The 26,135-nt window shown below is 35.7% G+C and overlaps 2 protein-coding genes and 1 long non-coding RNA gene across 12 annotated transcripts in view; 2 read left to right on the top strand and 1 right to left on the bottom strand.

Moving 5' to 3' along the window:
• The window catches only part of LOC134745685 (uncharacterized), a 58,155-nt gene extending 50,240 nt beyond the window's left edge, over nucleotides 1–7,915 (bottom strand). The window contains exon 1 of one of the 2 annotated variants that reach the window (XM_063679804.1): nucleotides 7,556–7,915. In XM_063679804.1, coding sequence (XP_063535874.1) covers nucleotides 7,556–7,613 — 58 coding nt within the window. In that variant the 5' untranslated portion in view covers nucleotides 7,614–7,915. The remainder of the gene's footprint in view (nucleotides 1–7,555) is intronic. The other variant, XM_063679810.1, reaches the window with a different exon arrangement.
• LOC134746679 (uncharacterized) overlaps nucleotides 1–26,135 on the top strand; it is a 368,384-nt gene that overhangs the window by 146,159 nt on the left and 196,090 nt on the right. The window lies entirely within an intron of this gene.
• The window catches only part of LOC134745605 (MAP7 domain-containing protein 2-like), a 61,529-nt gene continuing 51,917 nt past the window's right edge, over nucleotides 16,524–26,135 (top strand). For 5 of the 9 annotated variants that reach the window (XM_063679716.1, XM_063679742.1, XM_063679706.1 and 2 more), the window contains exon 1: nucleotides 16,525–16,691. In XM_063679716.1, the coding sequence (XP_063535786.1) occupies nucleotides 16,649–16,691 (43 nt within the window). In that variant the 5' untranslated portion in view covers nucleotides 16,525–16,648. Of the gene's footprint in view, nucleotides 16,692–26,135 lie in introns of all 9 variants that reach the window. The other 4 variants (XM_063679734.1, XM_063679698.1, XM_063679725.1 and 1 more) reach the window with 2 other exon arrangements.

Raw genomic sequence — 26,135 nt, 5'->3', positions numbered from 1 at the left:
TCTGAATTAAATAATTTTTATTTTATTTTATTTATATTACAAATAGTATAAATTTCTAATGGTAGTAAGATTTTTTATATCTTTTACCAATAATTGTATAAATTTACATAAATTATTATTTACCCTATGTAAATTCTAATACTGGTTAAGCAGTGAAAATCGATGTTTTAATTTATATTTTTATTTTTCCTAGAATCAGTAAACAATTATGTAAGACATATATTAATTTCAGGCAAAAAGAAAAAATCATGCATTTAAGGGTTAATGAGAAATGATTCCCAAATTTGTACCATATTTTTATCCTTTTAAAACAAATAACACCAAAATAATCATTTTTAACCCAAAAATTGTAAATAAGTAATAAATTTGAATGGATTCATTGTCTTAAACGAAAATTGTAAACGATCACCAAACTTAGAACTCCATTTTAATGTGAAATTATAAACAATTTTTTTAATCTTGTTATCCTATTAAAGCAAATGACTCCAAACTAATCATTGTAAACCCAAAAATAGTAAATGATTACCAAAATTAGACCTCCATTTTAATGTGAAATTATAACCAATTTTTTTAATTTTGCTATCCTATTAAAGCAAATTACTTGAAGTCGGTTAAAAATGAGCAAATATTTATCATCTTGTTATTCCATTAAATTAATTAATCCACTTCGTCACTTTTTTCTAGTAGTATTTCGTTTCTGTAAGGGTCGCAGTTCTAACCTAACCTAACCCACTTTTCTTGTAGCACTTCGTTTCTGTAAGGGTCGCAGTTCTAACCTAACCCACCTTTTTTGTAGCATTTCGTTTCTGTAAGGGAAGCAGTTCTAACCTAACATAACCCAATTTTATAGTAGCATTTCGATTATGTAAGGGTCGCAGTTCTAACCTAACCTAACCCACTTTTCTTGTAGCACTTCGTTTCTATAAGGGTCGCAGTTCTAACCTAACCTAACCTACTTATCTGGTAGCATTTCGTTTCTGTGACGATCGCAGTTCTAACCTAACCTTACCCACTTCTCTAGTAGCTTTTAATTTCTTTTCTGTAAGCGTGCATGGCGCTTGACTGAATTGAGGATTGGGTCAGGCGAGCGCGGCGCGTGCGGTGAGGTGTACGGGGGATTGAGCGGGAGGGGCTAGTAATTTTGGCATCATTTTACTTTATTTGGTAATATGTATACATTTTGTGGTAATCATAGTGGTTTATTTAAGTGAAAATATCGCATTAATTTGCTCTTCAAGATTTGGTGATCATTAATTATATTTGGTGATCATTCATGATTTTTGGTGTTTGAATACAATTTGAAGTGCAGTCGTGATTTAAACAGGTGGTAGTTTTGTAATTTTAGACCTTATTTTTTTGGTGTTTTGTTTTTTTTTTTTGTGAAAGCGATTTCTTTATTTAGGGTACCAGAGTATTTTTTGGTGGTCATTATATTTGGTGTTTAAATATCCCAATTTTTTCAATATATTTTCTGTAAGCAGGTCCCTTCTGTGGGGGGTTGTTGTTCTAACCTAACCTACTTCTCTAGAAACACTTCCTTTCAATGGGGGGGTCGCCGTTCTAACCTAACCTTACCCACTTTTCTGGCGACAGTTCGTTTTCCTAGGGGTCGCAGTTCTAACCTAACCTAACCCACTTTTCTGGAAACAGTTTGCTTGGGAGTCGCAGTTCTAACCTAACCTTACCCACTTTTCTGGCGACAGTTCGTTTTCTAGAGGGTCGCAGTTTTAACCTAACCCACTTTTTTGGTAACAGTTCGTTTCTTAAGGGTCGCAGTTCTAACATAACCTAACCCACTTCTGGTAACAATTCGTTTTCTTGGGGGTCGCAGTTCTAACTTAACCCACTTTTCTGGTAACAGTTCGTTGTCGTGGGGTTCGCAATTCTGCCGAATTTAATTATACCCAATTTTTATGCCAAAATTATTTTATGCCGAATTTTAGAATGCCGAATTTAACATGATGCGGCACGACAGGCACCCGTAATAATTACTATAACGTGAGTCGTCATTTGAATATTACGAATTTTTTTTTTCCGACCGTACAAAAGACCGAATTTCTGAATACCGAATTACTTTATTTTCGATCGGTTAATGATTTTTCGGAATTTAAGAATTCGGAAAAAAATAAAAAATAAAAATATAAAATATTTTCGGAGTGTAAAACCGGAACTGAAATAGCACAGTCGTGATCTTCTTCCATCGTGTTTTTAAAAATCGTAATTTTGATATTTCGGACGTGTATAAAAAATCGGGATTATGAAAATCGTGGTTACATACATTACAATTTGTCTGCTGAGAAATAATTACTCAACATTAGTCACTGTAAAATAATCCTCTTATCAGCCAAATACGTCCTCGAGAAAAAGGTTTTCTATTCGACCAAGATCTAAGCTAAGGATCACAAAGACCGGTGTTGGGTGCTGTCGTCATTTTAGCAATTCCCTGGCCAGAACGACAATCTACCTTGTAGAGGGCCTTTACACAATGCAACGACAGCTGATGAGTGATAACCACCTTTAAGTTTCTAGCAGTTCGCCAAACTTTTATTGGTAATAATAATAAACGAGACTGGCGATGTGACGGGCAGAAACATTGTGGCGAGTTGGCGACTAGTATTTACCAACCTACTTATGTCGTAATTTCTGTCTAAATATTTCCAGTGTATTAGCCAATTTGGCAGCCTGCACTTACACAGCTCTTTAATTATTTATTAATATACTCAGTGAAAAACTAACAATTTTAACATCATTTACTTGCAAGTCTTGCAACTAAACTGATCTCTGTAAAATGTCCACGAAAAAAGATAATTGAGTCGAGACAGACATATGTAGTAATTAATAAAAAAATAAGTAAAAACTGTAAAAACCGATAATATTTTAACATTTCTAAGTACAGTCGAGTTCATAAATATGTATACATTTCTTCACCTTAATCCATTGCAATAAGGTGAAAATATGTGTACATATTTATGAACTCGACTGTACATGTGGCCATGTGGCCTGGCTTACTATCTATTTTTAATTTATAGTTTGGAAATTATTTTGCAATAAATAGGTAAACAAAGTTAAAAATAGGTACACGAAATCATTCCCGCACCAAAAACCACGATGTATGCACATGACCGTATGTGGTTAACATACTGTAACCCAGATAATGTGTTGAACAAACCAAAGAGATATATTATCAGAATTTAGAAGGTTTTATAGCCCTGATGAATTATGATAGTAGTAGTGGATACTATGATATCGAGTACAGATTGTAGTTTTATGTATTTGTCCGGGACTAAAAAGCTGTACGTGCCGATTCACTGTCTCTTGGCTTGCAATGAACAAAAACTCTAATATAACCTAGGTATATATCGCGGTAACCGAAGACAATATTAACTCTACCTATAATATAACTTTATACCTATGTAAAACGTAATTCTTGCATGACCCATATTTTATCGAATGTTTCTTCTCAATTACGTTAGTTAAACGGCCGTGAATAACCTATAACTTCTGCCGTATGCCGTGGAAGTGTGGGATTTATATAATTACAATACAATCGGACGTTTTCATCTGTTCACGCTTCACCGGTGCAGCGAGTAACTTGATGTGTTTGAGGTAACCTTAGGCATATGAGCTATGCCTATTTTCTTTCAATTGAAGAAAGAAATTACAAGCATACGGCAAAAGTATGGATTTCAACTTCAAGTAATATGACGAATTCAAAGACTTATAATAATAACGGGCCTTACGTTTTATAAACTACTCAGGCAACCTTTTCAAGTTAGCTTAGGGATACCATTCTTATTTTGTATTTTTTGTCTCGTGCAAAACCTGCGCATAAACTGACGGAATTGGTTCGCTACTCTCGAAGGACGATTTCCTTACAACATTACGGCTCAAGGCGATAAATTCCGTTATTAAGTTGTTTAACTGGTGTATGTAAGGTAAGGTCAACTGAGAATATTTAAGGCTATATGTTTAGTACAAATTATAGTAATGAGTCGATGAATAAGAATAAGACAGCCATAACAGTTAGAAAACAAATTAATAAGTTTACATTCATGTTGTTAATATTGAACATTTGTCTCTTCAAACTGTTAACTAATCAACTTTCTTAAATCCAACATTATTAATTAATATTATATTCGATCGATTTCCGTATTTATCTATCATTATGCGCTTCTTATGTCCCAAATAATTATGCAAATCCGAACGCCACTAGAATTTTAAAAACTTTCTTCATGAGGGAAAGTGGTCAGATTGGCCACCTTAAAGGTGCGACCACACCGCTGCTTAAAAAATGGTGACGGTACGGAATCGCAGTGACGTGCCGTAAACTTTACGACTTTACTAGGGAGACATGTGTCAAAATCATGACATTTACACTACGATTCCGTGTTTTAAGCAGCGTTGTGGAGAGCACGCGATAAAAACGGTGCGTCACTGCGATTCCGTACCGTCACCGTTTTTTAAGCAGCGGTGTGGTCGCACCTTTACTACCTACATTAAACGTCTTGTTTGACAATCATTTATTTAAAAAAATAAAAAAATGTAGGTTGTTTTCTCATAATTTTGTAAAGTATTTCGTGGTTTGTTCTCACGGGGAGATTTGCGCATTATTCATAGTAGCTTAGCTAGGCAATATAAATTTTACATTTTTCTTAAATAATAAAACCGGGAAGTAATCATTTACTTAACAAAAATATTGTAAAAAAACAAACACCGATCAGCAATTATTTATTATATTCAGAACTACTAGTAACTGGTTGCGCGATCTAGGCTCGTAATATCCGGGGGGCCTAGCCAAAATGAAAATTTTGCCAATCGAAACTTTAAATGAAGGGTACACGGAAAGAACATGTCTAGTCACTTAAGTAACATTTTGAGTAATCGCGGTTTTGAAATTTGGAACCATGTCAAAATGTATGGTAATTCCGTGACCAGGTCTTTTTAACTTAAAAAAAGTTGTGTTACATATATTATACAGTGGTAGCAAAAAATATAACTAATAGTTCATTAAGAGCTCTACATTTTGAGATGAAAATCTCATTTTCCGAAGAAGACTTGGAGTTATATTCTTTTCGTGTACCCTTCAAATATGGCATGGAAATAGTCACATGACTTTTCGTAGCATCTGTCATCTTGATAGGTTTATTCTGTTCGTTGGCGTTTGTCGATGTACGATTGTCAACTTGATTAGGCTCCCAGGAGTACCGCGTTCATCTAACCCGATTCACATTATTATCATATTTGGCATGGATCGGTAGTATCCGTGTTAATGCGCCAGTCGTGTCATACAATCGTAAGCGTAACGATACTACTGGGCTATGCGTGCGCGCATCGGTCACACTTGCACCCAATTACCAGAGTACATGATGCTATGTATATAATTAGTGTACCTATGACAATTATTTTGATTACTCGGAATTCAATTTCATAGTCTGTATTTTTTAGGTGAGTATTGACAAAGAGATAATTATTATAACTCCGTAATAGATGGATACAGTCTAAGGAAAAAACGTGCCTCGAAAATCACAAAAAATTGATTCTCGATCCGATGTCGCTACTACCTTTAGCCTTCTCTCGTATAGAGGGCGTTGACGGTTTCGTTTGTTATTTAAGAATTTTAACGCATATCAGTGAAAGAACATGGGTCAAAATAATAAAAATAATTAATGCAAATAAAAAAACATTTATCCATATTTAAATACATTTTATCGTATTTTTATAAATCTTCATTTTTAGTTTTAAAGTGTGTCAATAGATGGCAGTGAATTTACTGTGGTTACAAAATTTACAATGACAGTACCGCTCTATAATATTATATCCTCTTTGGTATTGATGAGTATTTTATTATTATCCGTCGTTCATCGTTTTAACTCATAACTTACATTCATAAAAGTACCAAAATAATGAATTTTAGCAGGTGATTTAGACGATATTTCAATCAGATAAGTATGTGTGCCTAGCTTTTAAAATATCGGCTAACACTTGACAAAGATGCGGAACTGGCCTACCGGGTCCGACTAACTAGCGCGCACTGCCCTTCTCAATGAAACACAGACAATCAAGGTACCGTTAGTTGTAAAGCACACTACACACTAGTGAGTCCTATGAATAGCCTTTAAACGGATATCGTACTTCATTATTTATTTTCTCGAATATAATATATCTTTCTATGCTTTCCATAATTATTACTCAGGGAGTTTAGTATTAATCTGGGGATTGCAGCTGTGGAGCTGCCCAGTGGCCGATCGCAAGACTGTCTAAAAACCGGTCACTGATTACTCTGAGATAATTTATAATACCTACCATTGTAACCTGTAGCCGAAAAAGGGTCTCCCATTCCATTTTATTTTGCTAAATCATAAGGTTATTTGTCTTGGCAAGTTTGGATGTCTGGACGGCTACAGGGGTCGGCCTAAAGCAAAGGGGGTGCAAAAATAAAGACAGAAAATCAAAAGTGCATAATATAGGAATCGTAAATCAACAATGGCCGAGCAATTGGCGTCCACTTTTTGCTGTGTAATCAACTTTTTTGGGCTGTTTAAAAAAAATAACCTCTAGGCTTCTGCTAGGGCTTTAGTTTCAGTTTTAATACAAAGTATTTTTAGCGTACTTTACGTGATTATATATGATATGATAGTAGAGTAGTATTAGACTACTAGTCAAATCAGTTTCTTTTTTCGAACTGTTAAAACGTTTTGCTACTATGGAATTTATATGAAATACTAGTATGTGACGTCACGATCAAATTAATAATATAATAAATAATATTTCAGCCTATATACGTATGATTAAAATATTTAAGCATAATGTAACATTTAGCCAAATGAGCCAACATACCAAGGTATACGCCTATCTTTATGATAATATTTGAAAATCGAGAGTGATGTTATAATTTGTTTGTTACAAACCACACGGCACAACCTGTTGCTGTAAACGCCGGATCTTTAGTGTTAATTGGTAACCACTTTCTCTCGCGAAAGTATTACATTCAATATAGCATAGTATCGATAGGCGATCGTTAACGAGCTAATATAGCACTTATTAATGGCTGATAAAGTTTAAAATCTATTTGGCGAATAGCCGATAAGAAATATTTATTTCTTATGAGTAAGTAATATAAATTATTAAATAAGCCTAATTAACTTTGATGAAATGAATAGGCACATATATATAATTCATTTCAATCAGTGTAATTAATTAATTTCGAATGAAATACCAGTTACAAGTATGCCTAATATCAATTTCATAGTAAAGTGGACGAAGTTAATAAACTTTTATTCACTAATAACCGGAACATAAACATTTAGGTCTCGTTTATATTTATAATAGGTAAGTGCATATATTCACAGTTCATTCATCATTTTAATCGAGTAACTAGCTCTGTGACTAAGGTCGTGAGCGCATTATACCAGCACGATTAAAAACTAGAAAATTACTCATTAATAAAAACGACTAGGCACTCAATACATTGAATGAAGTCGAAATTTAGTAACGATGTGATAAACCTTTCATTTGATCTACTTAAATTAGTTCACCAGCTGTTTTAATAGCTCACCTATTGTCACAGCCAGTAGAATTAAGCATGCAACACATGCGTTGCGTAGAAGCTGCATTATTAATTCCAATTTACACGTCCTTTGATAAACACACACTTTTCACTGCATTACTATGACAATTGTATAAAAACACTCAAATTACACTGAATTAATTTAAAAATAAACCCACGATTTATGAAAAAAGATTGTTTTGTTTTATAATTCGCAAACGTCAAAATACGCCGAATTATGGCGGCAAAAGTTTGACAGTTACGTTTTTCGCGCGCATCGGGCGCTCGTTCGAAAGTCAAACGCCAACTGCGTTCACCGGCCAGTGTTATTCAGGTGTGCAGGCAACCGATCGCAAACTGCGCTAACCAGCAAAATTGGAAAGTAATTAACTTACTTAAATACTCATGGATTGGACAACCATCTTAATGTCTTTGGGTGAAGCGTGCGTTTTGTATTATTGCACGTTATTTTAACTTTGGTCAAAACGTGTTCCCTCCTGTTCCCTTGGAAATTATACCTACTCGTACTAAAACATTGAACTCACAGATCTGGTATTTCTGAGTTAACGCAATATTTTTTTTATCGGTCAGTTTCTTAGTTATATCCGCCAACTATTATAGTCATTTAAATTACATACACCGTTCCTAAAAATACAACCAACATTTTCGCAGCAATGCCTTTTGAAATCGGTGTATATAGTGTGTCTATTTTTATCTATATCCAGTCCTTCTGATCCAATTAACGTTCTATTTATGTCATCCTGACAAGTGTACAGTAAATTTTATATAGGTAAGATAATGAATTTTATAAGGTCTGGTCTATAAGCCACAAATTAACAACTTTAACGAGAATGTTATTCATATGTTTACGTGGAAAAACTTTGCGAAGGTCTCCGTTTTGACTCGGAAAACTGCTTTCGTATGTCCGGAAGTTCTCGTCTAGGTCGCAATTCTCAACCGACGCTCGTGAAATTTTGTGAGTTCAATAATAAATAGATTTATGGTCGATTCAGTTATCGATTTTTTTTCAAAATGGTGGAACCATACATTTATTCCGGTTTAAGCTATGCTCGCAAGGTCTACAGCTCACAGAGCCACTAACCTATATATAAATGCACTTTCTGCAAAACTTGAATAGACATCTTTTAGGTAAGCATGTTCCATCTGCATTGTTACTTACCATCATAAGATTGTGGTCAAATGCTTATCTTTTTCTAATAAGAAAAAGATATATTGAAATAACAGTGGGAGTACCTACCTATAGAAATATTGACAACTGTCCGAGGTAAAAATAGGTCCAGGGTACAACGGTTTCCCCTGCATGTGGATATTGTGAATCGTCTCCGTTTTAGCGTTTCGCTGTGAACGGGTAACAGGCCAATTCGAGCGTACACTGACATTAGATTTCAGAATGATGTCATTTAGTTATCTTGCATTTCGCTCGTACTTGTCCGTGCGTGTATTGAAGCTGATATGATTTAGATATCATTCTGATGTCAGTGTACGTTCAAATTGGCCTGTAAATCTCGGTAGCTGGTAGTTTCCATTTGAAGTCAGTGCCGGTGGACATCCTTGTTCAAGCGGTTGGTGTTTTGCTTTAATAACTTTCCACCAAGATCTGTTTTACATAGGTCAGATAAGTTTTGCAATAGACAAATATGAAACAAAGATGTGGCTTATCACATAATAATTATACTTTTTAAAACTATATTTCCGTAGATAATAATTGGCCGGAAAACAATTACTTTATTTTTAAATCTACTTATTAAAAAATCTAAACCTTGTATGAAATGAAAATGTTGTATAAAATATTCGTAAATCGTCGTAAGCTCATGCCAACGTTTTTAAAATTTCAATCTATTATTTAATAAGTAAATTTAAAAAGAAATTAAATGCTTTTCCGCCAAACATTGTCTATGGAAATATAGTTTTAAAGAAACCGGACAAGTGCGAGTCGAACTTGCCCACCGAGGGATCCGTACTTTTTAGTATTTGTTGTTATAGCGGCAACAGAAATACATCATCTGTGAGAATTTCAACTGTCTAGCTATCACGGTTCATGAGATACAGCCTGGTGACAGACAGACGGACGGACGGACAGACGGACAGCGCAGTCTTAGTAATAGGGTCCCGTTTTTACCCTTTGGGTACGGAACCCTTAAAACGTATATGTGATAGGTGTGTGATAGCTATTAGACCACCTCTTTGTTTTCCTGTTTGTCTATAGCTGTTGCCTGCGACTTCGTACGCGTGGATTTATTTCCCGAACTACACTTTCAACCCCCTTTCTACCCTCTTAGGGGCTGAATTTTCAAAAGCACTGAAATTATTTTTCGTAAGTACTTTTTAATATTTTCTTTTTCGACTAATTTCAAGTCCCTTCTCTAATCGTTCCTGTTAGAAACTTTGAACCCCTTTTCTACCCTATTAGGGATGAATTTTCAAAAACGCTGAGATTACTTTTCTCGTATTTTATGAAAATGTCTTATTTATTACTAATACGAAGTTTCAAATTCCTTACTTAATATTAAACTTGATCCCCATACGAACTTTCATCCCCTTGAAATAAAACTATGAAAACGGATTATATCGCGTATATTGAATTTATAATACATCCCGACGTTTTTATCGCGTATATATATATATATATCTTTACTTGAAAATAATTGTAGTGTATAACTAGCCTTATGAACCGATTTTGCATGTACAACCAGCCTTAAAGTTTGTAGTCTATGATTGTTCATTATTTTAGTATGTGGGTATTTTTGCACTTTGTAATTTTTCCTGTCACCTGTTGACCACGAACGCTGTAAAGGGTTCGAAACGTCGGGATGTATTATAAATTCAATATACGCGATATTATCCGTTTTCATAGTTTTATTTCATGAGTAACTATCGCGGTAACCGAAGATATTTTCATCCCCTTTTTAACCCCATTAGTGGATGAATTTCCAAAAACGCTGAAATTGTTTTTCTTCTGTTTTAATATAATACCATTTCATGAAGTTTCAAGGTCCTAGCCTAAAATAAAACTTCATCCCATACAAACGTTCATCCCTTTTTTAAACCCCTTAGGGGTTGAATTTCTTAAAATCGCTTCTTATTTCTTGTACACATTATAAATGTAACTTGATGTGCAAGTTTCAACTTTCTAACATTTGTAGGTTCGGCTCTACTTTAATGAGTCAGTCAGTAAAGACACATTTATTTACCTATATATAGATTGAAAAACTTATCTAGTGACCTATGTATGTAAAGACATTCTCCTTAGTTTGTTACGGATGCACCATTAAAATACTCGTCTCTGGTTTGGTTTTCCCTGCACATAAGCAAGGTCGCTTTCGAAACTGGTGCTTAGTCAGTAACTAATCACCTTACAGCCGAACTCGTTATTTTGTTTAAAAAGCTTAAACATTTGTTTCGAGTAGGTACCGTTAAGTTTAATAATAGTTCACGTAATGGTTTTGATGTAAGTACCTACGTTGAATTTATTTTCTAGTCTTGCAATTATCTTATCTTATACCTTTAAACGAACAATTCTTGTATAATATACATATTTAATAACAGCCCGCGACTTCGTACGCGTGGATATGTATGTTGGTGATTATATAAGTATTTTACATGAGCATAGAATATTATGCAGCAAAAGATATCAAGAAGGAACGTTTAATCATTTGTTTATAATTACGCAACGCATGAAGTTTGTCTTTCACAAACTACGAAGTTTCAAGCCCTTAACTAAAAAAAATGTTCTCGATATAATCCCTCTCAACCCTCTTAGAAGATTTTCAAGTCCTACTAATTTAAAAAAATGTTCGCTCCCGATGCGAACTTTATTAATACAAACTTCAAAAACGGTGATTACCAAGTTTCAAGTTCCTAGCTTAAAAGAAAACTTAATGTACCACATATATATAAACTTACATCCCCTTTTTAACTCCCTTAGGGGTTGGATTTTTGCAAAATCGCTTCTTATCTGTTGTACACTTTATAAATGCAACCCGGTGTGCAAATGTCAACCTTCTGTCGTTTGTAGTTTCGACTCTGCATTGATGAATCAGTCAGTGAGTCAGTCAGTCAGTCAGCCAGTCAGGACACTTGCATTTATAGATATTTCGGGGATCTCGGAAACGGCTCTAACAAAAATTTGCTATATGGGGGTTTTCAGGGGCGAAAAATCGATCTAGCTAGGTCTTATCTCTGGGAAATAAGAGTATAATTACTATAATTAATTATATTAATGATTATTACCTATATTATTAATAAACTTTTTATTTAATATTTTTTGTAAATAACTGACATGTAATATTAATATTATACAATAAATGATTATGATTATTATGATTATGAAAACGCGCATTTTTGAGTTCTTATATGTTTTCCGAGCAAAGCTCGGTCTCCCAGATAATTTAATTAACGAAACTGTATGTACCTATGTAATTTCTACAGAACACATTCCCTATGGCCGAACCCAAGATAATTGAACATTAGATATGTGAAAATGTGTGAGTCGAAACTCTGTTTATAACATAATTATTTGCATTTTTTTTTCTTAAGATAAACTAAGTACTGCTAATTCAGGGAAACATTCTTGTTTTAGAGAATGTTCTGAGAGAGCTCGATTAAAGACACAAAATCGACCAAAAGCATGTCTTTCGAAACGATTATTTGCAAAAATATTAGATTTAACAATAGTTACTTGTTATACAAGGGTGCAAAGTTGTATTTTACCCGCGAGTGTAGAATTGAAACACAAGCAAGCGAAAGGATTCTATAGGTGAGCCACGAGCGAAGCGAGTGGTTCTAAAATAGAATCCTGAGCGTAGCGAGTGTTTCAACACACGAGAAGTAAAATACATTTGGGCCCGTGTATAACACAAAACTTTTCACCTCACTATAGCGAGGAAAATGCAACATCCACAGGCGTTAGATCATCTTTATCACTACACTGGAATCACTCATTTCTTTACGATATTATAACAGAAAACTCTGGAAGTTGTGTATTTTTACGCGAGTCGGTGAGAAAAGTTATTTAGTAAAAAAATTGTTGACAATGTTGACATTTCTGACGTATGAAATGTCAAAGATGCGTTTTGAAATTGCATCGACTCAACTTGTGCGTTCAGAATTATATTTATCATCATTATAAAAAAACAAACGTTTCTTATGGAATTTTAAGGTTTATGACTTAAAATCATTAAATAAAGCTAAATTTGGTATTTTTAATTAGATTCTCAAACCATTTACTTAATGATAATTAATATCGAACGAATCATTATCATAAACGATTTACGTTTTGTTATCTGTCAAGCTACTTAAACACGCTCCATCCAAGGTCAAATTACTTTTCCCACTAGTGGATAAAACGCGTTTTTCCCCGCTTGTATTGAAGGATAAAAGACAACTTTCCGAGCTAGTGAGGGGAAAAAAATATTGCTGAAGACCCGTATTCGTTTTGAAAGAAAACCTAATCAACGACACCGCCCACCATAGGGTTAAAGAGAAAAAAACCGGTCAAGTGCAAGTCCGTGTGACTGACGAGCAACTACGGAACCCTGCACTGAGCATAGTTCGACTTGCTCTACGTCGGCCTAGTTAGGGTTTTATGATTTTGGTTATTCATGTAAACTCGTTTTGTCCCTATGATAAAGAAAATGGGAACCTCACCCATCAATCATAATTTGCGTGAAGGTACTTTCCAAATAGTGCCAAACACTTAAATTAGAAAGATATTAGGCATTTTACAACTTAATTGACTTGACTGAACATTAGGTAAGTAAAAACTTCCCAGAGTGAGTCAATGGTTTCGCAAACTACGAATGAGTTGAGACAATCATGTCGTTTGTGCGTTGCACAAAAAGTGGAAGCGAAATCATCTGACCGTTTTGTATTATGTTAGTCAGGTAGGTAGGTACTTACAGCCACTTTAGTCCTGTCGGTTGTGACTCTACTTGCTTTTAATTAACCTTCTAACATTACCCGTAACATAAGTAGTATATATTTAATAATACTGTCGTCTGTTGTCATCTTCGCTGTTTGTGACCGTATCAATAATGTGAACAGTCAATAACGTCTTTCTATATATGTATAATAGTTGCAGTTTTTTTTTTTTGGAGAAAGGGAGAAAAATAAGAAATGAACAAAAACTATGAAAACGGATTATATCGCGTATATTGAATTTATAATACATCCCGACGTTTCGAACCCTTTACAGCGTTCGTGGTCAACGGGTGACTGAGGAAAAATTACAAAGTGCAAAAATACCCACATACTAAAATAATGAACAATCATAGACTATAAACTTTAAGGCTGGTTGTACATGCAAAATCGGTTCATAAGGCTAGTTATACACTACAATTATTTTCAAGTAAAGATATATATATATATACGCGATAAAAACTACGCCGGCTCCAACCCTACACCACGGACCCGAGAAGATTTAATTCCCTCCTAAATTGTAGGAGGGTATCCCAATATGGGACCGGCAACAAACTCGGCGGGACACATCTTTTCAAAACATATTATACTCAGAATATCCAACATCATCCAACACTAAGGTCTCACAGTCTATGTCTCGCTTGCTCCTTTATCAGATGGACTACAGGATCCCAAGCTGGTGGTAGAGAAAAGCCATCTTCCCTATTGGATATTTCTTAATCTCGATGGCCTCGCGCAGCATTCTGAGTATGTAACGCTTCTCCTTGGCAAGAACCAGAGGCTTATCAAACTTGATTGAGTGATTGGCTTTATCCATGACATGACATGCTCACAAACTGCAGACCTAGGTCGACGGTGCTTGACATCAGCTATGTGTTCCTTCAACCGAGTGTAAATGCTCCGTTTCGTCTGCCCGACATATGATACCCACACTCACAGTCCAGCCTGTACACTCCTGCAATGCTACTAGAAAAGAAGTGGGTTAGGTGGGTGGTTGGGTTTTGAACTGCGATTCTCACAGAACAGAACTGCTATCAGAAAAGTAGGTTAGGTTAGAGCTGTGACCCTTACAGAAACGAAATGCTATCAGAAAAGTAGGTTAGGTTAGGTTAGAACTGCGACCCTTACAGAAACGAAATGCGACTAGAAAAGTGGGTGGTTTTACCTCCTTTTCTACCTATACATTATTAGGCAAAAGATGCTGTCCTTTTCATTTCATTGTCTGGAATCTAAGAGTGCACTATCAACAATAAGTGAACTTTCAGCGGCACCCCCATTGAAGTCGGTTTTTTTGATTGTAGTGTATCTTAGTTTGCATACATACATACCTAGGTACCTGTGATTGGTATAGGTACCTACCAAAGTCCAAAGACGTTACCTACCTACCTACTTAAAAAACATTATGCCTGCCATTCATCACAACTGAGAGAAATCTAGCACCGTTTGGCGTGTTTTGCCTTGATGGTACGATTTTACAGAGGATGGTAGTTTCCGCTGGCGATTATAGGAATAGGAACGTGTCGGAATTTAAACTATTAATTATTCTTAATAACAATTGGAGCGTAAAGATACCTCTTTCCTCTTTGTGGTCCTTTTGTGAAATAAATTATTAAGAAATACCTATAGAGGGCAAAACATAATAATGAAAAATTCAAAATACAACAGGCAAAGCTAAAATTTGCCTTATATATACAGTCTGTGCGGAAAGAGGAGAATCGTGAATCGTATGGGATCCAATACATTCTACGACTCTTCTCTTTGCGCACTGACATATAGTACAGGTAGTCGCTGCAAAGACCTATGTAACTCCGTATAAGATGAACACAGTCTAAGGAAAAAACGTGCCTATTATCCTGTATCCATCTATTACGGTTATATCTATCTTTGATTATGGATAAACGTTTATTTTATTTTATTTGCATTAATTATTTTTTTATGATTTTGAGTCATGTTCAACAAACGTGAACAAACGAAACCGTCAACGCCATCTATACGACAGTAGGCCAAAGCTAGTAGCGCCCTCTGAACGAGAATCAAATTTTCTTGATTTTCGAGGCACGTTTTTTCCTTAGACTGTATCCATCTATTACGGAGTTATATCTATCATTGCTATGACAGTAACCCTCAATAATTCTCTTTTCCTATATAATTATTTTCTTTGTTTGCTAGGATGTTTTATTTTCTGCGCCATGTACCTATTAACATAGAGTAACTTATACTAGAGCGGTACTGTCATAGTAAATTTTGTAACCCCAGTAAATTCACTGCCATCTGTCGACACACTTTAAAACTAAAAATGAAGATTTATAAAAATACGATAAAATGTATTTAAATATGGATAAATGATTTTTTTTATTTGCATTAATTATTTTTATGATTTTGATCCATGTTCTTTCACTGATATGCGTTAAAATTGTTAAATAACAAACGAAACCGTCAACGCCATCTATACGACAGTAGGCCAAAGCTAGTAGCGCCCTCTGAACGAGAATCAAATTTTCTTGATTTTCGAGGCACGTTTTTTCCTTAGACTCATAGACTGTATCCATCTATTACGGAGTTATATCTATCTTTGCTATTAATTTTGCATCGCTTTAGTTTGTTATTCAACCAACAGCTGGCGGTAAATTTTGTGGCTATCAGCGCCATCTAAACATCCAGCTTTCATTTATTATGAACTTCTGTATAATATACACATGGGACATCCTGATAAAGCAGTAAACAAAACAGAGATGGCGCTGATTTCTTAATTTACTGCCCTCTATCGACAATTTTGTTGACAAAATGAGCGTCCGTATAATCCACTAGGTGTCGCTATTACCTAATAGTTTTGCAATTGACATTACATATATTAAAATCTCTATTTGGAGCTTGGAGCAGTATTTTCTTACAGTATGATAATGCTTAAAAAATTTAGGCACTCGTTTAATAAATTAAACGATGTACTATTAATTATAACGTAAACGCAGCAATTCATAGAAGTTGCCCGCATACGTAATGCGTTTCGTTCATAATTCGTTAGCAGCGAACGAAACGCAGTGTCCGTCGTATAGATCGCTGGCTGGCTGACTGGCTGTCTGGCTGAAAATAGTGAACGAAGTATGAGTTTTCGAAATGTTTGATTAAAAAGTGAAGTGAATTAGTGAGTGACTGTCATCCAGCAAGATGGTTGATGACGTGAATATTGCGGAAACCGCTGAAAGTAAAGGTATCAGTGCAATAAAAGATAAAACGTGCTGTTATGTGTAATAAGTGTTTAAACACCGTCTAACCCTAAACCGTGTCGTGGCCCCACGTCGTGGGTCTGTGCACCGCTTTCGAGAATGTCCGCAGTGGTTCGCCCGTCGCAAGTGTTATGTTTTGTTTTTATCTTTATTAGGAGTCTTTTTTAGCGTCGTGGTATGTTCTATTATTAGCTAAATGCGTGCCAGACGGTTACAAGCGCGCAGGAATGTGCTAAAAATGAGTACTAATGTCATTCCATACAATATTCATGGTCTGAACCTAAATTTTGGCCAATTTCATCGCTAAATTACCGTTATTTGTTTTTTTTTGTAGTCTAGTGAGCTATTTCGTGGCCAAGCTGCCTTATGTAATGTATATTTAATCATTTGTTGACCTTATGATGCTATACTTGAGTCATATGCACCATATGATTGTTCTGACATTTCTGTACTTAGGCAACAGTAGACGTCAAGTTGATGAATTTTGCACTTGTTCTTATATTTGTGCATACTATCTCCACAATTTCTATCAAATCTACCTTAATTTAGGCAAAACAAATTTGTTTTATAAAATGCAAGTACTTGAGAAATTAAATTTATCGCTGGAGTAATAATAAGTATTAGCCCTATATTACGCCAATATATTCGTTTCTTGATAACCTGATAAACAAAGGATAATAATGCACTAAATCAAGTCGAAGCTGTCAGAGAGAACAATATCTGTTGCAAATAATATGAAATTTGTTTTCACATTAACATTAACATCATTGAATTGCATCAAACAAATTAATACAATTTTTTTTTATCAACTGTATTGCAGTAATAAGAGTTTTGTAAGGCGATGCACATAACATAATATAGTATCTCGCAGCGAGATACATTGTCCGTATTTTTCTAACTATGTTAATTAAAGAGGGATGGGTACTCTATCTCGCCGCGAGATACTGTTGCGCCAATTATTTGCTAGCCCGGCTAGCAAACCAATTTTGTCACTTGCAATGGAATAAATATACACTTCCCATTGTTTGGGGTGATAATACTAATTCCAATACTTCAAACTCTATCTTCATGTGCCACATGAAGATATTCATTTAGAAAATTGAAATTTCGCATGAAAACCTCTGAAAGTATAGATCATGAATTAACAATACAGGAATGAACAAAATAAAAAAATTGTTATTCCACCCTACTATGCAGTGACAAGTGATTCTTGCCAAACTTTATCTATTAATTCACCTTCAGGTCCTAATTAATAACCTTGTTTTGTGTGATAAGCAATAGCAACAAACAAAGATTATATAAACTAGAACAATTTTCATTCATTCATTAGGATTAATTTTCCCAGCCATGCCATAGTATTTGTAGTCAAAAGGCAATCTTCCTATCAGATTGTATGGTCAAGGAATTTAATTTTAATACCCTTACGAATACCTTATCACAGTGGCGATAGTATGAGGTACCTAGCAACTTTCATAGTCACTGTGACAAGGTACAAAATGGTACTGAAATTAAAATATATGACTATACTTCCCATCAGGCGGGCCGTATGCTTGATTGCCACCGACGTGGTATAAAAAAAAATATAAAAAATAGTGAGATGAAATATTGCATGGAGATATTATGATTAAATTCATTCATAAAGTGGCCTTGCAATTTTGCATTTGGCTGTACTCACAGGTACCATTTTCTAATATTAAAATTTCTAGCGCATAACCTGATAATTTCATCTTTCTTATCTTTGAGTGTTTGTATTGGATTGGTAACCTGCTATCAGGCTGATAATGGCCACTTTTGCCTCGAACAATATCTGAAACAACACCATGCTAATTGCACATGATAATTTGCATATGTATTTATAAAAAAAAAAATACTTTATGCCATTACTACAAGGGTTTCTTTATTGGCCTTTTATTCATGTTATGTTAATTTTGTTATGATCTAATATTGTCTTCGGTTACCGCGATAGTTACTCATGAAATAAAACTATGAAAACGGATTATATCGCGTATATTGAATTTATAATACATCCCGACGTTTCGAACTCTTTACAGCGTTCGTGGTCAACGGGTGACTGAGGAAAAATTACAAAATGCAAAAATACCCACATACTAAAATAATGAAAAATCATAGACTACAAACTTTAAGGCTGGTTGTACATGCAAAATCGGTTCATAAGGCTAGTTATACACTATAATTATTTTTCAAGTAAAGATATATATATATACGCGATAAAAATAAACTATGCCGGCTCCAACCCTACACCACGGACCCGAGAAGATTTAATTCCCTCCTAAATTGTAGGAGGGTATCCCAATATGGGACCGGCAACAAACTCGGCGGGACACATCTTTTCAAAACATCAGAATGTCCAGCATCATCCAACACTACGGTCTCACAGTCTATGTCTCGCTTGCTCCTTTATCAGGTGGACTACAGGATCCCAAGCTGGTGGTAGAGAAAAGCCATCTTCCCTATTAAAGTTTGGATATTTCTTAATCTCAATGGCCTCGCGCAGCATTCTGGGTATGTAACGCTTCTCCTTGGCAAGAACCAGAGGCTTATCAAACTTGATTGAGTGATTGGCTTTATCCATGACATGCTCACAGACAGCAGACCTAGGTCGACGGTGCTTGACATCAGCTATGTGTTCCTTCACCCGAGTGGAAATGCTCCGTTTCGTCTGCCCGACATATGATAGGCCACACTCACAGTCCAGCCTGTACACTCCTGCAGTCTGTAGAGGGGTATTGCATTTTACAGGCCTCAGGAATTGTGACATCTTCTTCATTGGCTTGAAATATGTTTTTATAGAAGCACGCTTCAAGATGTGGCTGATCCTGTCCGTGACCCCCCTGACAAAAGGCAGAATGGCAGGCCTGCGCTCGACTGTGGGGATCTTAATGTGGGACCTCTGGTTGACCCGCGGTATCCTGAGCTCGTTTGCCTGGAGCGCGCGCCTGGCATGCTGGAGCTCCGCGGCCAGATGCTGGTCATCACATATCCTCTGGGCTCTCTGAAACAAAGATTTGCCTACTGTAACAAGTTGACTGGGATGGTGATGCGATTTGCCATTTAAGTACCTATCAGTATGAGTAGGTTTCCTATACACAGTGCGACCTAGGGTGTTATCAGGATTTCTTTTTACCAATACATCTAAGAAGGGGAGAGAACAGTCTTTTTCCAACTCCATAGTAAATTTTATTTTGCTATGGATGGAATTTAGGTGATCCAAGAAAGTTGAAACACTACTTTTTGGAAGTATAGTAAAAGTGTCATCTACGTATCTTTTAAATATCTTCGGTCGCACAGGAGCCAATGAGAGTGCCCTCTCCTCGAAGTCCTCCATAAAGATGTCAGCGACTACTGGAGACACCGGAGACCCCATGGCCACGCCGTCGACTTGAAGATAGAATTCACCATTCCATAGCAAGTAGCCAGATGTAAGGCAATGTTCCAACAGCTTAGCATATTCCTCTGACATGTTCTGCTCACATAACCTCTTCTTGACAATTTCAATGCAGTCTTGTACCGGTAGGCTTGTAACCGACACCGTACAAGACTGCATTGAAATTGTCAAGAAGAGGTTATGTGAGCAGAACATGTCAGAGGAATATGCTAAGCTGTTGGAACATTGCCTTACATCTGGCTACTTGCTATGGAATGGTGAATTCTATCTTCAAGTCGACGGCGTGGCCATGGGGTCTCCGGTGTCTCCAGTAGTCGCTGACATCTTTATGGAGGACTTCGAGGAGAGGGCACTCTCATTGGCTCCTGTGCGACCGAAGATATTTAAAAGATACGTAGATGACACTTTTACTATACTTCCAAAAAGTAGTGTTTCAACTTTCTTGGATCACCTAAATTCCATCCATAGCAAAATAAAATTTACTATGGAGTTGGAAAAAGACTGTTCTCTCCCCTTCTTAGATGTATCGGTAAAAAGAAATCCTGATAACACCCTAGGTCGCACTGTGTATAGGAAACCTACTCATACTGATAGGTACTTAAATGGCAAATCGCATCACCATCCCAGTCAACTTGTTACAGTAGGCAAATCTTTGTTTCAGAGAGCCCAGAGGATATGTGATGACCAGCATCTGGCCGCGGAGCTCCAGCATGCCAGGCGCGCGCTCCAGGCAAACGAGCTCAGGATACCGCGGGTCAACCAGAGGTTCCACATTAAGATCCCCACAGTCGAGCGCAGGCCTGCCATTCTGCCTTTTGTCAGGGGGGTCACGGACAGGATCAGCCACATCTTGAAGCGTGCTTCTATAAAAACATATTTCAAGCCAATGAAGAAGATGTCACAATTCCTGAGGCCTGTAAAATGCAATACCCCTCTACAGACTGCAGGAGTGTACAGGCTGGACTGTGAGTGTGGCCTATCATATGTCGGGCAGACGAAACGGAGCATTTCCACTCGGGTGAAGGAACACATAGCTGATGTCAAGCACCGTCGACCTAGGTCTGCTGTCTGTGAGCATGTCATGGATAAAGCCAATCACTCAATCAAGTTTGATAAGCCTCTGGTTCTTGCCAAGGAGAAGCGTTACATACCCAGAATGCTGCGCGAGGCCATTGAGATTAAGAAATATCCAAACTTTAATAGGGAAGATGGCTTTTCTCTACTACCAGCTTGGGATCCTGTAGTCCACCTGATAAAGGAGCAAGCGAGACATAGACTGTGAGACCGTAGTGTTGGATGATGCTGGACATTCTGATGTTTTGAAAAGATGTGTCCCGCCGAGTTTGTTGCCGGTCCCATATTGGGATACCCTCCTACAATTTAGGAGGGAATTAAATCTTCTCGGGTCCGTGGTGTAGGGTTGGAGCCGGCATAGTTTATTTTTATCGCGTATATATATATATCTTTACTTGAAAAATAATTATAGTGTATAACTAGCCTTATGAACCGATTTTGCATGTACAACCAGCCTTAAAGTTTGTAGTCTATGATTGTTCATTATTTTAGTATGTGGGTATTTTTGCATTTTGTAATTTTTCCTCAGTCACCCGTTGACCACGAACGCTGTAAAGAGTTCGAAACGTCGGGATGTATTATAAATTCAATATACGCGATATAATCCGTTTTCATAGTTTTATTTCATTTGTTATGATCTGTTATTACAGACTACTACTAGGTAAAGCTGTTTGTAGAAGGAATTAATTGTTTGGTACAATGATGATGGTGATGGTGATGATGATGTTGATGATGGAGGGACGATTTGGATGCGTTCCCGCGGGATTGGCAAGATCTTGCTCAGCACAGGGAGGATTGAAAAGGGAGAAGGGAGGCCTTTGCCCAGCAGTGGGACACACACATAGGCCAGTAAAAATGAAAAAATAATAAGAATGTTTGCAAGCGGTAAGGCCTATGCTGCAGACCTCAGGTTAAGTGAGGTTGTGGATTCAATCCCTGGCTTGTACTGACTTCTAGTGACTTTCTTGAAACCTATAAATATAATATAATTCAACCTTGAAAACCTTGTGAAAAAACTAAATTAATCCTAAGGGCTAGTTTCTCTCTGAGTTGGAGGTTCAGATTTCAGCTGCTTGCAAAATGTAGTGCTTGCACTGTATTGAGGCTAGGTCACCAAATGCAGACCCAGTGTCAATACCATCAGCAGAGTTCTAAAATGAAGCAGAGGATGCTACGAAATAGTATAGATTCCCACCTGTTTACTTTCCAAGAAACCTGTTGGTTAGATCTCAGACTGAATTTGAGTCAAACTTAATTGAGCATACTGTTAATACATTTACATTGTGGAAATATCAAAAGGGGCTATAAGCTTATTATTTCGCAGTTTAAAAAACAGATCGTTGAAGTTTAATTGATTTCATAATTGTTGGTAACAGTATAAAATTATTACGTAGTATGATTAACAAAATCATATTATTATTATTATGTATTATCAAATATATTGTTTCTGTAGAAAATCAAAGACACCTATCACACTATTTATTTAAATCTCTCATATTTTAAATTATCACTATAGTATGATTTAACTAATTGGAAATCTTAGCCCATCACCCATTCTTGAGTGTTGACTATTGATAATTCTATGCATAATTCATCGGTGATGTCATGACTCGCTGACTGAATGGACATGTCATCTAAATATACACTGTTAGTATAAACAGCACAAAAGCATTTCACTGTGCTAGAAAGTACCTACTTTACCTAATTAGTAATATCATGCTTTCATGACAAAATGCAGTATTTCATTTAGCCTTATCATTTGTTTGAAAAACGTCTGGTTGCATTAATTGGGTACTTGGGTAAAAAAAATTGGTTCTTTCTGGTGCTGCATTTTCTTGGACACAGAAAAACTGCATTCTATTATACATGATGCAATTTTATCGGTGATCAGGAGTTAAAAATATTAATTACCAACTTAAATAGAATTCAATGTGCGAGATCTCATGCAATTTACTTCATCTAATTAATTACAGTTAACGATATTGTTAAAATTTACAACCAATGGATACATATACACCCTATATTGAAGGGATGTAGGATAGAAGTAGGTGTACGTCAAGTGTCATTGCTTTGGCGGGGAATTTAACAATTTGACTTGACAATGACAAATTGACAGCTTATTGCTCATAAAGCTTTAGTTTTCTTAAATTTAATTTCAACTTAAAAATTGGGCATGATTTGTGCTAGTTCTACACAAAAGTGATCGCCATTGATTACTGAATTAGAAAAATTTATTCCTGATCACCGATTAAATTTCATTGTGTGTAATAGATAGGCACACAAGTAATCAGTTGAGAAAAATAATAGAGAAATACCTACCTATACACATTAATTTGTTATTTTCAAAAGGAAATGTCATAACATAATCAAAATATGATTATCATTATGGCAGTCTGACTAAACTCGTATTAAATAATCGAATTCAAAATCAATACGGCCAAACCCAATAAAAGGTTGAGATATTAAAATTGATTCATAAACACGGGTCTTTGGTAATATAATCAAATCAGCATATTGTCAATGGTGAGATGGCGACCTTGACTTAACTAAAACTGATTTTGAACTTTATTCACTAAGAAAAAAGGTGGACACTTCCATATCGTTATTGCTCATTGCTGATCAAAAATGCACTCTTGGCTCAGGCGTTAAAGTTGTGAAATCTTGTAGGTGCTTTGGTATTTCGGATGTAACCTTATGTGAAACCTACATGTTCGGATTTGGGTATTTGCTTAGTAAGATTAACTCGACACGACATTTCGTAGGTAGGTATGATGCATATCCACCTACTCGTAGCATAATTTGATAACGTCTGTGGCGTACCGCGTATGGTCTATGGTTAATTCAATGTTAGGTATACTTTTGTCGAACCGGTAGCGGTTGACAAAGCAGGTGAATAACCTGATTAGTCAGTGCTTCCTTGACATTTTCGTTTTTGATTTACTTTGAGTGACTGTAAGTTGAAGGAAGGAAGTGGTAGATAGGAAATCTAGAGATATATTTCTCGTCTTCTTAAACCTATATGTTTATAATGTATATTTATTTATTTGCACAATATTGATTGTATTGAGTGATAAAAGTAATGTGTTAGCCTCTCAAATATCACATTGACAACTGATTTTTAATTTAATGTTATTTACTAGGAAAACAAGTAGACACGTCCATATCCCGGATTTACCAGTTTTATTTACATATTTACAATTCCTTTAACAATACAAAACCGAATTTCACCTTCCCATACAAACGGAATTTCGGTCTCATTTTAAAACTACCTATTGGATTGTAATGAAACTTTGCACATACAATAACATGAGGGATATCTAGGTCTGTAATTAGTTTATATAGCTCCAGTTCATAAAACAAACGAAACAGCAAAAACAATACCTTATCCTATTGTAAGTACAAAGTTTCAGAGCAAGCTAGCTATGCGTTTTAAAATGAGGGCGTAACTGCGCTTGTACGCCCCTTTCATACCGATCATACCTCACCTACCTCCTTATAGTCTACAGGTAGGTACTCTATCGAACATAGAACGTAGATCTCTTTACGACATCTAGCCAGATATCGCTATCTACTGATAAGCGAGATGTCGGAATGTGGAGAGCTATCGATCAGGTCAATAATGTTTACATTGGTACCTCAATGTGTAGATAACTAAGTAATGCTTATATAGATACCATTACACTAGTTACTATAAACTCTAGTCGTATTTCTCAAATTTTTCGCTTATTGCTAAATCCTTGAGGTTTTAGACAATTTTGAAAGAAATTACGGGGTAGCAATGGTAGAATAGAGTCGGTAAGGGAGAAATAAAAGTAAGTAGGTAGGTATAGGTAATATAATATGAATATGCTTATAGCTCAGCAATCTCAAATATCTCAACACTCACTGTGCAATCAATAGGTATTGTGAAAATAAATAAATAAACATATGTTTAGGAAGACGAGAATTATATTTCCATATAGCTTCAATTATGCTTAATCGACAAGCGACAATGTGGTACCTTTTGATTGAAAACGTCGCATATCAATAAGTTCACCTTACATTGTGCGTTCTCAAAAATTTTATAATCTACTACTTTTCAAAGCCTTACATTAGTTATTCTGTGGCCTTACACATGACAACACCTAAGAGCCTAAGTCGACAAGAAACTTTCCTTTCGTAGTCTGTTATATCGATATACTCGTAAGTAGGTATATTTACTTACAGCAACCTTATTTACATCTTATATGAAGTTGAGAGCAAACAGTCAGTAGCAGTATGGTGAGAGGCGCTAATCACGATTATCTGCGTATGACCTACGGTAATTATATTATAATTTATTATATATATTAGTTAACGAACATTTTGTTATAGAAAATTAGAAATAAAAAAATTCTATTTCGTGTCAGAAATCGCATCATTCATACCTACTTAATCATAATTTAAGAATCATATTATTTGATATAATAAAACAACTCAATTTTATATTCATCTGTTGCTTTGCTATGTTCAGAAAATGATCTCAGAATACCGAGTTAACTCACTGACCATTGAAACACCTACGCACAAACACCTTAGCAGACTGCATTACTAAGATTATTTTATAACATATATACCAAAAGTGCCACGATCAATCCCGTAACGTCATATCGGGATTGTCCATAGTTTTAGGCATACGTATTCAGATATTTCGAATCTGAACGATTACACAATCAGCTGTATATGTAGTGCTAGTGGTACGCCAAATAACGCTGCAAATTGTGTTCAATTTGACCCGTAGCACAAAAAAGTAAAAGAAGGATATGACGTCATCTTTTTTGTATTGGAAAAAAAATGTTCAGAAACCTATCGTGTGTGGTATTAAATAGAAGGGCTTTTTGAGCCGATTTCAGTCACTTGTTTTTAATTACAATAAAAATAATTTTCATAACATACCAAGTTTAGGTTTCTCCAGATACGATCATTCAAT

The sequence above is a fragment of the Cydia strobilella genome, chromosome 1 (genome assembly GCF_947568885.1).
Source record: "Cydia strobilella chromosome 1, ilCydStro3.1, whole genome shotgun sequence".
Lineage (NCBI taxonomy): Eukaryota > Metazoa > Arthropoda > Insecta > Lepidoptera > Tortricidae > Cydia > Cydia strobilella.
Note: the sequence above shows the minus strand (reverse complement) of the source record. Positions and strands in the feature narration are given on the sequence as shown.